The sequence below is a fragment of the Argopecten irradians genome, unplaced genomic scaffold, assembly GCF_041381155.1.
Source record: "Argopecten irradians isolate NY unplaced genomic scaffold, Ai_NY scaffold_0108, whole genome shotgun sequence".
Classification (NCBI taxonomy): Eukaryota; Metazoa; Mollusca; class Bivalvia; order Pectinida; family Pectinidae; genus Argopecten; species Argopecten irradians.
The window spans coordinates 2,061-15,035 of NW_027187575.1; the positions used below are offsets into that span (position 1 = coordinate 2,061).

The 12,975-nt window shown below is 40.1% G+C and overlaps 2 protein-coding genes across 2 annotated transcripts; both read left to right on the forward strand.

Annotated features, from left to right (window-relative positions):
- Window positions 1-2,183: 2,183 nt before the first annotated feature.
- On the forward strand, window positions 2,184-2,989 carry LOC138311778 (uncharacterized; the record flags this gene model as incomplete). The annotated part of the gene is made up of 1 exon (XM_069252981.1): window positions 2,184-2,989. A coding segment is annotated over one exon (806 nt), but the record flags the coding sequence as incomplete, so codon positions are not given.
- A 1,296-nt stretch (window positions 2,990-4,285) lies between these two features.
- Window positions 4,286-5,360, forward strand: LOC138311776 (uncharacterized). The gene is made up of 2 exons (XM_069252980.1): window positions 4,286-4,595; window positions 4,852-5,360. The coding sequence occupies exons 1-2, from the start codon at window positions 4,286-4,288 to the stop codon at window positions 5,358-5,360; spliced, it is 819 nt and encodes a 272-aa protein (XP_069109081.1).
- The last annotated feature ends 7,615 nt before the right edge of the window (window positions 5,361-12,975 follow it).

The following is a 12,975-nucleotide window of genomic DNA, read 5'->3' on the forward strand; positions in this document are numbered from 1 at the left end:
TATAGAATATACTAACATCCGTAACATTTGGTCCGACTATTTCTAACATGTATCATTCCTCTGAGCTCTGTAATTTTGAAGTCAATGATGTTTCAATTCGTTTTTATGGACTGTATACGTATATTTGTTCACAAATATTGATATGCAGCAAAGTATTTGGGTAAAGTCACAAAGTCAAATCTAGAATTATATGTCAATACCTAAAACCCCTAGTTTTCCATACAAAAAATGTATCTGACAATCCTTTTTAAACAAAAAGTATCAGATTCTATGCATATGTCAAAGTCTTGCCACCACCAAAAATCAATATTTAGAGAATATTGAAATGTGTTAGCTCTTAAATGTCCTATACGCAAAGCGACATAGAAGAAGGCGAATTTCAAGCTTATTCTAAGGAACAGAGATAAGAGATGGGTGGCGGAAATAACCCCATTCCTATTTTTTATGTAGCCTAAGACCGTCGTCTTACATTTGGATCAACAAATGACATGCAACTGACAACATAATTGTGAAATCCGCAAGCGACAGCTGCTACAATGTTTGAAAAAAGTGGAACCATTTTTCTGGAATGGCTGAATAATGATGTAAGTTTCTATGAACAAGATAAATGCATAGAAATAAACTAATCAACATCAAATTTACAATTAGAAAATAGTTGCAGAGACAGGAACCTTACATTTTTAAGATATCAATACATAAACCTATGAAAAGGAATAGAATAATTATCAGATTGGTCAAGGGAAATCACTCGTTAGAAAACCCGGAGTGACGTGACAGCGGGCAGGTAATTCTTGATGCTATATTCAAAGCGTGGCCATATTTCTTAATCACATTGTATTACTGCCTAATTTTCTATTTCATAATTTCTTAACAATTTTTTTTATTTTAAAGATTTAATAGATCAAAAGCTCACACAGAATTTAAAAGTTGCATGTCAGTTCTGTGGCTAATACATAAGACGATTGTCTATTTTTATCTTTTGCAATTTCTTTGATATGTTCATATCGATCCGAATCTAAATCATTTATGCTGTTTTAAAACACAACTACAGTACGATGACCATTTATAATTTGGAAAGATTACGATAAACGTTCAATGATCTGATAATCAAAAACAAAGCACTAAAATACAATATACGGCGCAGTTCAGATCAAAACAAAATAATTATTTGAGCTTTCTAGTAGCTGGATGTCATTTGTAATGCATGAAGTTAGGGAAATTCTGGTATACGTTGCACATTTCCTAAAACATTAAACTTTACACCATTGTTTAAACATATTTCAGAAAAAACGATATCTTAAAGCTCAAACCTTGTACCGTTGGCTGCAAATTAGGTAAGCCATGCATATCCACGTTCAAATACAAGCTAAACATCAAGACAGGCGTTACCACGATAGAATTTCAATTAAGAATGGAAAAAAGCGAATCATAAATACAGAAACGTGTATTTTGGTTACTTTTTACATGTGTTAACATTACTGTTTCTAATAATATATAAATATGTTAATAGAGAATAAAGCCACAATAATAACGTTTATGTCTTTTGTTAATTATGTTAATATTGGAGCGAATTTATTCGAATATTAATAAAGCTACCTTAGTGCATCCGGAAATAGTAAAATTGTGTTGTGTTACAGGCACGTTGGATAAATTCCCACAGTTAGTTGAAACATATTGAACCCATGAGCTGCTCTTCAAGTGTACATTAATAGTACCGTTTGCGTTACATGCTGAAAAATACAGGTTTATGTAGATAGCTTATATTATTCAATTATCAAATGAAAAATGTAATGTTATATAATTATGCATATAAAATAACTCATTACTTCTGTTTCTTTCTTCTTGCTTTAGCGCCGTCAACATGGTTATTTGTAATTTTTTTAAAGTTTTAAATAACGATACATTTTCAAAACACTATCGAAGAAAAGTATTTGTAGCACGTGTTACTTCTAAATTAATTGAAATTACAATATTGATGTCCTCAAACAATACATGAAACATCTTGAATAACAAACTGTTATATAATTTAACAGTAATTTATCAATTTATATTTCTCACTGATCATTCTCCTTCTTTTATTTTTTTTGCTAATTTCATAGTAATATGAAATATAGGTCTTGCTGATATTGTATTCAGTATTTAGTTCAGTTATTACTTACATATGTTTTCAATTTGTTCAACAGATTCGGGATCATTTGCACTGGTATCGCCTGATCCAGTGCCATCTGATCCAGTGTTTGATCCAGTGCCGCCTAATCTAGCTCCACCTAATCCAGCGCCACCTGATCCAGTGCCGCCTGATCCAGTGCCACCTAATCCAGTGCCTGATCCAATGCCGCCTAATCCAGTGCCACCTGAACCAGTGCCACCTGAACCAGTGACACCTGATCCAGTGCCAGCTGATCCAGTGCCTGATCCAGTGCCAGCTGATCCAGTGCCTGATCCAGTGCCAGCTGATCCAGTGCCTGATCCAGTGCCAGCTGATCCAGTGCCGCCTGATCCAGTGCCACCTGACCCAGTGCCACCTGATCCAGTGCTACCTGACCCAGTGCCTGATCCAGTGCCACCTGATCCAGTGCCTGATCCAGTGCCACCTGACCCAGTGCCTGATCCAGTGCCACCTGATCCAGTGCCTGATCCAGTGACACCTGATCCAGTGACACCTGATCCAGTGCCTGATCCAGTGCCAGCTGATCCAGTGCCTGATCCAGTGCCAGCTGATCCAGTGCCTGATCCAGTGCCACCTGTCCCAGTGCCACCTGATCCAGTGCCGCCTGATCCAGTGCCACCTAATCCAGTGCCTGATCCAATGCCGCCTAATCCAGTGCCACCTGAACCAGTGCCACCTGAACCAGTGCCACCTGAACCAGTGACACCTGATCCAGTGCCAGCTGATCCAGTGCCTGATCCAGTGCCAGCTGATCCAGTGCCTGATCCAGTGCCAGCTGATCTAGTCAGTGCCATGCTGTATCTCTTTGTGCGCACTTGATGTTCTCACAGCTTGAAACTAGATTGGAACCTTAGTTGCGTGCTAGCATTCGTGGCATATCTACGCAGAATGCACCTAGTGCATGAGACATATTCTAGAGATCTCTCGCTGATGTCCAGTGATGACTCCTGATATAGTGTAACTAACTCTGAATCCTTGTAGACTCTGCCCACATGCTCGTCGTTTTGGCCCGTAGTTGTCTCCGAGAGTAGTTGCAACTGATATGATTCGCAAAAGAAAGCCAGCGCCTGTCTTCCAGATGTGCCTCTGATCCTTTGAGACCTGAGCTCTTAGTACTCCTCAGACTGCTCGCAACTGACCCGCAGGTTAAATTACCTGTGATCACTTATTATCCGCAGAGTCGCGCGCCTCGCCACATTATGCGTGACTACGCTGGATGCCCGTCACGGCTGCATCGCTGCATCTGATTTTCGCACGTGAGTGCCCTTGACTACAGTGCATGATTCCAGGTGCTAGATGCTGCAGCTGTGTTCATATTGTAGTAAGTTCCAGTAGGGCGATGTGGGACAATCGGCCTCTCAGATCCAGTCGAGCCTGATCCAGTAGAGTTGCAACACTGATGGACTGCATATGGCTGGTCCTCGCTATTTCCCTAGGTGCTACAGGGTTCAGTGATTAACAGTTGTCGACAATCCTGAGCCGCGCCACGCCTCGGGCGACCCATCCCACCTGATATCAGTGCATCGCGGCCTGATTGTCGCATCGCCTAGTGTGAGTCTCACACAGGCTCGTGGTCGTTGGCCTACTGGCTCGTAATACATGGCGCGACATCTTGCCGTAGATTTCCATTCCTCCTGACCGAGTGTGGTGCCACCATGAACTCACTGTTGCGTCTGGATTCCAGTTTGCAATCCGATCCAGGTCTGCGTTGTGGTCCTTTCGGGTGCTTCGAATGGCACAACCTGTCCTCCAGTAGTTGCCACCAAGTGAGACTAGCATTCCACGCCAGGATAGATCTGCGGTTCACCTAGCCATCACTAATCGGCTCGTGTGCAGACAGCCAATCTTGCATCCGCGCGAGGTTTGTGAGCCGGGAGATCACCCTTGATAACTGTTTAGGGCTACAAGAATCCAGGCCGACTGCTGATCTCGGGTTTGGGTAGCGAGGAATTTAAGTTAGGCTTGTTTATGTGCCCGGGGGATTGTCATTTAGACTTTTTATTTCTGGTTTCCAGTGGCACTCGGGCTGTTTACCACCGGTACGTGCGATGATTTGTGTTGTTGTAAGTGCCGTGCGCTCAACACTGGAGTTCAGAAGGGTATGTGAGGCGCCGCATGTGTGGTCTTAACGCCCGAAGTGGCATCGCGAGTGCAGCAGCGATCGCCCGATCAGGCCCTGAGACACATCCGGATCATCGCGGAGGTGCCTGCCTCGTTGATACCGAGGCATGTGTAACGGCGCATGTTATGGCTCTGCCACGCTGTTGCCAGTGTTTTTGTAGTAGCTGCTTGGGTTGCGCTGATCCGAGTTCATTGGCTTGGTCGCCGTCACTGATTCCAGTGCACAAGGTCAGCCCAGGAGTTAACCTCACGACTACCCTCCGCCCTTCTCGTGAATCCAGAGTTATGGCACTTGTGATCCATAGTTGGTCTGCCTGGCAATACCAGTTGCCACCCTGATCCAGTGCATGTGTCTAGGTATACAGGTTCCGCCTAATCTTGGGCAGCACGGCACTGGGACGTCAGTGCCACCGTCCGCCTGACACTGGCGTGCATGTCCGACGAAGTGCCTGAGTGCGAGCTCGCTCACTCTATCTCGCGCACCTGGATGCTGGTTTTGATCACGGGGGCCGGATGAGGGCGGCTCGGCACTGAGTTGTGAGAGTGCCACCTGAGCACAGTGAATGATCCAAGTGCTGACCCACGTCCCGATCGGACCCCCCCACAACAGCGACCGCCGAAAAACTCACCCGCGCCTGATGATCCAGTGCCTGATCCAGTGCCGACTGATCCAGTGCCACCTGATCCAGTGCCTGATCCAGTGCCGCCTGATCCAGTGCCACCTGACCCAGTGCCACCTGACCCAGTGCCACCTAATCCAGTGCCACCTGACCCAGTGCCACCTGATCCAGTGTCGCCTGATCCAGTGCCACTCGACCCAGTGCCACCTGATCCAGTGCCACCTGACCCAGTGCCACCTGATCCTGTGCCTAATCCAGTGCCGCCTGATCCAGTGCCACCTGATCCAGTGCCACCTGATCCAGTGCCACCTGACCCAGTGCCGCCTGATCCAGTGTTTGATCCAGTGCCACCAGATCCAGTGCCGCCTGATCCAGTGCCACCTGATCCAGTGACTGCTCCACTGCCGCCTAATCCAGCGCCACTAGTGTCGCCGGTATTAACAGCGTGAAGAACTAAGACACAAAAGAGCACAATATGTGCTCCTTTCATCCTGTTTCCCTGAAATAAAGACACAGTGAAAATATTCATCATCATATATACATGCAATAAAGTCCATTCTTACATGATTCGAATGTTCACATCCAATCGTTAAGTGGAAAAGTGAGAAAATCAAGAAGACCAGTTAGTGTAGAACAATTTCGATTAAATTGTAAAACAACATTCAAAGTCCAAAATAATTTTCTTTTAAAGGTTTCTTCAATGTAACCGTTTTATATTAGGTATATTACCAGCAAGTTTGCCTATGTGCACCACACTCAGTTGCTTGTTGGTTACTGTATGAGGCGCTTATTTCACTTCTTTATAAAGTGTTGAACTACAATATATGTACATAGCTCCGCCTATTGAACTTTAACATTTATGTTTTACATATTTAAATATAACGTGTATCATTAGATACACGGTAGTCTTGGTCTATTGTTTTCTCGTTTTGCTCATTTAAGGAATCAAATTATAGATGGGTTCATGAAATGAACTTATTTTATTTCTATTATAATTAAATGACATGCACAAGTCAGAACTAAATGTTATGAAGTTAATTCCTAATGCATAGCCATAGTAGTGTAGTCACCATGTTATAGCAGGCACCATTTCCTATTTGACTAAGATACTATTTGACTGAGATTAATCTGTAACAGGACGAGTGTGGTGTGTCACAAGCATATATTATAAACATTGATGTATCATGCTAACCCGCACCATTGGATATGCTAGAATACCCAATGTATGTTACAGAGCAATACATGTCAAAAGTATGCCAACTAATGCTTAAAGTTGTATTTCTTGTAATTTTCGCTGTAACGATATGTCGTTTTAACATTTGATATTTGAATATGGACATGTAACTTGATGATTTAGCTCCCCAAAACCATATGTCAGTCTATAAAAGAGCCGAAATCTAGGGATCATATATTCCTGGTTGTGAATAAAACGCCTTCAATCTCCGCCATATTCAGTACCTTCGGGTTTTGTCGGAATTCCGAATCGTATCACGTGACTGATGTCCACACGTCCTGCACGTGGTGATCCAGGTAACTAGCGTAAGCGCACATGTGTTTGTTTACGTTTTCCTTCTGGCTAATATGAGCAAATCGTGCTGGTTTATGTCCACAGTGCGAGTATTTGAAACATCTAATTCACACATTGCCGTAATTCAATATTGTGTGTAAAAAAATTGTAATGTGCGAGCATTATGTTCTTTGTAGATCCAGTCTGCTATGGTCGACCACGTGTTTTTGTTTACGAAAAAGTGTTGACACTTCTCTTGGTTTCGTGTTACTTCGAGATTGTCGCGACAATGTTCGGAAGAGTTCGGCATCTTTCGAGCCTATTTTTTACGTGTACACGTTTAAAAAGTTTTTTTTTTCACTTTTATAATTAAAATACTTCCAGTGCTGCAACTTAATAAAAAAGTGGTAAAATTAGAAAGTTTAAACCTCGGACAGACGGAGAAAAATGTGTATAGCACCTATACAGTTTTTTTACTATGACAAAAAGAGCGAATGTGATAGACCATACAACTTTAAGTGACAGCAAAATAGGTTGAACAAAATTTTAGACTTTAAGAATCATTTATGAGTCCCAAAAGGATCTAATAAGTTGAACAATATACATGTATATCGTATATGTGATCATAACCTTCAGTTGGTACCATGATCGTTCAGCTTCCTGAGCATATTTTGGAAAATAAATGTAATTTCTCAACGCTGTGTGAATAAAGTCAAATTTCCGTAAAAAATGCAAGACATGTTTTGTAAACATTTTTTTTCATCAATTGCGTTATTTTCAACAAAGAAAAAAAAAACGTGTACGATGATATCACTTAATTAGTCTGCATTTTCATATTTTTCACAAGCGATTGGGATTGGTTCACCAAGTAAACACTACGTAGTACTTTGAGCATTATTATCACATTGGAGCGATCTTAGAATTTCCTTTGGTCTGGTTTCATGGTCTAGAGCCTCATCTCTACCTTTAGTAAATACACTGTTTATTTCTGAATCGTCTCCACATATAAACATATTTATAATATGACAGTCTTTGGCATATTTCTCACTTTTGGAACTTGTTTGGGTAGACTTCCTCGAAATAAGGGTACGTTGCGGACAGTTTGGAACAGTTTGTGCTCGTTTGAACAATGTTTGCCTATACCACTGGAGGACATTATCATCATGCTTTGTTAAAGTCAGTAATCTGGGTATATAGGAATCTCTTGGCAAATTGTACAGGGTTTGGTCAAGTTCGTCTATAAACTGTTGATTCTGTATCTGACTTAAATCAGGACATGATTGATCAGTGTTGGAAGTGTCCGCTTCTGTACGACTACTTGTGTTCGTGCTGGTGTTACGTAAACTGTACTCACCGCAATTTTCTTCGGAATGATCATAATTTCCAGATTGATTACTTACATTGAACGTGTAAGGGTTTTGCATCGTTTCAGAGTTCACATTGGTGTACGATAGTCCGTCTAAATCCACACAAATTCACACAATTGCTTGTAGAATCGGAGAGCTGACCATCTCTAGTTATAATGTCTATCCGTTAATCATTCCCATACATATCCCTAGTTATAATGTCCATATCCGTCTAATGGACCTTCCCTATATATCCCTAGTTATAATGTCTATCCGTCTAATGGACATTCCCTACATATCCCTAGTTATAATGTCTATCCGTCTAATGGACATTCCCTACATATCCCTAGTTATAATGTCTATCCGTCTAATGGACATTCCCTACATATCCCTAGTTATAATGTCTATCCGTCTAATGGACCTTCCCTATATATCCCTAGTTATAATGACTATCCGTGTAATGGACATTCCCTACATATCCCTAGTTATAATGTCTATCCGTGTAATGGACATTCCCTACATATCCCTAGTTATAATGTCTATCCGTCTAATGGACATTCCCTACATATCCCTAGTTATAATGTATATCCGTCTAATGGACATTCCCTACATATCCCTAGTTATAATGCCTATCCGTGTAATGGACATTCCCTACATATCCCTAGTTATAATGCCTATCCGTGTAATGGACATTCCCTACATATCCCTAGTTATAATGTCTATCCGTCTAATGGACATTCCCTACATATCCCTAGTTATAATGTCTATCCGTGTAATGGACCTTCCCATACATATCCCTAGTTATAATGTCTATCCGTGTAATGGACCTTCCCTACATATCCCTAGTTATATAATGTCTATCCGTGTAATGGACCTTCCCTACATATCCCTAGTTATATAATGTCTATCCGTGTAATGGACATTCCCTACATATCCCTAGTTATAATGTCTATCCGTCTAATGGACATTCCCTACATATCCCTAGTTATAATGTCTATCCGTGTAATGGACCTTCCCTACATATCCCTAGTTATAATGTCCATATCCGTCTAATTGACCTTCCCTACAACATATCTCTAGTTATATTGTCTATCCGTCTAATGGACCTTCCCTACATATCCCTAGTTATAATGTCTATCCGTCTAATGGACATTATCTATAATATCTCTAGTTAAAATGTCTATCCGTCTAATGGACCTTCCCTACATATCCCTATTAAAATGTCTATCCGTGTAATGGACCTTCCCTACATATCCCTAGTTATAATGTCTATCCGTGTAATGACCTTCCCTACATATCCCTAGTTATAATGTATATCCGTCTAATGGACCTTCCCTACATATCCCTAGTTATATATATATATATATATAAGTCTACGACTTTCCTCTTGTACATTCACCATTTCATGATTTTCCTGAAGAGCCATCATGAAATGGTGAATGTACAAGAGGAAAGTCGTTTGACTTTTATTTTTTATATAACTCTACATGGACACTTACTTTTTCTTGGTATATATATATATATATATATATACTTAAACTTTTAAAAGACTTTGTGCATCAGTAGATATTAAGAAAAAAAAATATATCAACACGGCATTCCTTTTCGCTAACGTTTTCAGGCCTTTCAGGCCATCTTCAGGCGATTGTTTATTTACTTTAGCTTAGATACAAGATGACGTCATAGTAAATTATGACGTCATAATAGACAATACTCGCAGGGGAGGTAACGGTATTGTCAGTAAATATAGGTACAGGTATAACTATATTATTAAATTATTATAACTAATCAATAATGACACATATTAATGACCATTCAACAATGGTTTAGATAATTTTACAAACATATTTTTCTTTGCAAAGTCTGTTTGTAATCCCAGCATCTCCCATCATGTAAAATGGGAATATAGTAAAATAGCCTTTACCACATGTGTCGAGGTGTGCACTGAGTGGGATTTTCCGAGTTTCTGGTGAGCACATTTGCTGCTTATGAACTCGGACTCTCTCACTCAGTGCATTTCCTGTTTGTTCTATGTAGAATTTTTTACAAGTGGGACATACAATCACGTAGATAAGGTTTTTGCTTTTGAAACTCAAATAATTATTAGGCGTTACTTTTTTCCAGTCTTTAAAAGAAGATTGGTCCCCTTCGTGGATGTAATTGCAGGTTCCACATCGTGTGTCTCCACATTTCGTCACCGAGTAGGTGCATCCCTCTGAATCATTAAATCGTTCACTTGTAAGTATCTTTTTCAAATTTTGGCGGCTGTCGCTTACTTTGAAGGATTTCAGATTTTCTTGACAAGTTGTTGCATCTTTTGGCTTTGATGTAAGATTGGAATTATGTCTTTTGCCGTTTTCTACGATATTTTGATGACAGGGGTTATGTGTGACCACGAACGGTATATTTTGATTCTCGTGGGTGGACTTTACTTTCCGTAATTCATTAATGGGTATGACTTTAGCCCGGTCAATACTGTTGTTTATTAATGCCATGGGATAATGTTGTTTTCCCAAGAAAATATCGGAGTTCATTCAATCTCTTTTCTCGTTTGTCATAGTCGATCAGAATTGCACATATACGTCTGGCGAGGCAGAAAGGTATGTTATGCTTTGTGTGAGTTGGATGACATGACCGAAAATCTAAATATTGGTGCGTATCCGTTGGCTTGTAGTACACATCCGTTAAAAATGAATTTTCCCGATTTTTGCACTAAAACATCTAAAAAGGCTAGTTCTGTTTCGCTTTGGTCTATGGTGAATTGAATGGACGTGTTTAGGTTATTCAACATGTTGTGAAATGTTACTAAATCTGTTTTTTGACCTTGTCCAAATAATAAAGCAATCATCAAGATATCTTTTCCAACACATTTTTTACGTAGTTGACGAATGTCTCGCAAAAGCTTGCCCTCAATTTGTCATGGAGCTGTTGTTCAAGATATCCCATCACCAAATTTGCGTATGTCGGAGCGACTTCGGTGCCCATAGCTGTCCCGTTGGTTTGTAGATAATGTTTTCCATTGAAGCAAAAAGAATTATTCTGGAGAATCAGTTTCATAGCTTCAATTATGAATTCTATTTTTGAATCTTGGATCCAATGCATTTGAATGTTTGTTCGTCCAGAAGCGTATGGCTTCAATACCGAGTTCGTGTGGTATGTTTGTGTATAAACTTGTCACATCGAAACTCACTAGAATTGCCTCTTCATTAACTTCATTCGGAGTTGTGCGATGAAATCCACGTCGTCTCTGAGGTAAACTCGGGATATGTTGACATAGGGGTTTTAAAATGAATATCCAAGAAATTGCTTAGACGGTGCGTGGGGCATGCCGGTCCTGCAATAATAGGCCTCAATTTTAAATCTGCCGGTCTTAGGATATTCACAACTTCAGAGATTTGTAAATCAATGGCTTCTTGGATCACCTTACTTTTATGAATTTTCGGGTAAACCATAAAAGTTGCTACAATTTAACGTTTAAACACTGTTAGATAGTTCTTTTCTTTTTCAGTGAGTGTTTTTACATTGCGTTGTAAGAGCTTATTAATTTTCCTCATAGTTATTTTGTCCATGTTTTCAGGAATATCTGTATAGTATTTCGGACCATTTAATTGTTCAAGAACTTTTTCCTTGTACTGTTCAGAATCTATTATTACTATAGCCCCACCTTTGTCGGCCTGTTTGATCACTATGGACTTCTCATTTTTCATGGTGTCTAAGGCTTCCCTTTCTAGACGGGTTATGTTTTGCTTTACATTGTTTTTGGTTTGTACCAGATCCGAAAGAGTGTCTATATACAGGTTTATCCAGATGAAAGTCTCGACCTTTTGGTGGCATAAAATTTGATTTATTTTTAACTAGAGATATATCTTCCGTGACCTCTTTATCAGCAAAGTATTCCTTTAGGCGTAATTTTCTTCCAAATTCTTTTATATCTACCTGTAGTTCAAGAATAGTTTTGGTTGGAGTTGGAGTGAATTTAAGTCCACGTTTCAAAATCTTTGATTCCTGTTCATTGAGGTCTTTTCTGGATAAGTTAATTACTTTTGGATCTATTCTGATATCATTTCCGTTGGCTCGGTTTCCTGTTCCGATAGTCTCTCGCGGGATGGGTTTGGTTGACCTGCTCCTACAAAATGGATAAGGCGATATGATTTTTTAGTTTGTTTCTTTCCCTGTCTGCCTGGTTTTGGTATTCCTCGTGCTTGATTCTGTCCTCTTTTATACAAGGTATTCCTCTTTCCTAGATTGATATCCACAGGTGTTGGATTTCTCTTTCTGCCTTTCCTTAGTGCTTCGGAATAACTTTGATAGACGTTTGGACGATCCGGTGTTTTTATTCCTGCGCTGTCCACTTTGCGATCTTGGCCATTGGTTTCTGTTTAATACCGTAGTGGTTATTCTTTTTCTCTGGCCACTTTGTGATCTTTCCCGCGGAAGAATGTATTGGTTTTGTGTTCTTGCTTTTCTCTACTCCTGCTTCTGCCTCTAACATCCGATGGAGGTGGTCGAGTTGGATTTCTCTTCAACGTGCGTTGTTTTACGGCAGGTTCCTTGTTATTCTCCTTGCCGTAGTTTTGTTTGGTATGAGTCCAAGAAGGTTTGTTTTTTGGTCCATAGAACGATAGATTTTTTGCTCTTCTGCGGAAGTGTCTTTTATCCACATTTCCTTCAACTTTTCGGCAATGTGAGTTGAAGATATTTTGCAGATTTCTTCATTCATAAGAATGTCTACCGCTTTATATGTATCTTCGTATCTCTTCTGTTTGATTTCAATGAGTTTAATGTCAGTTTGAAAGCGTTGGAACGGCCAATTCAAATCGTAGTATTTTCTCATCCATGGCTTCCCCATTAATCTCCTTTTATCAGATACTTTTGCGGGAGGATAGGATTTTCAATATCAATCCAATTGTACGTTTTCGACGAACTTCTTGTTTCTGTAATGGTTCCAGAAATTTTTGTTTTCTTTTATTAAGTTGCCTTTTCCAAATTGGAAGAATGGTCTTTCTTTTGATGAAAGATTCTCGTTCCAAATTGACATAATTCAATCTTTTGAGAATTCCGTTTTCCTGATGGCCAGGCAGTTCATTCTGTGGTTGAATTAAATTGTTTGATAGTTCCTGATAATTTGCGGATATCGGTAGATAAATTTGTCTTTAAATCCGGCGGTGTCTCCACAATAATGATCGATATTTCGTAGGATCCCGGTGTTTA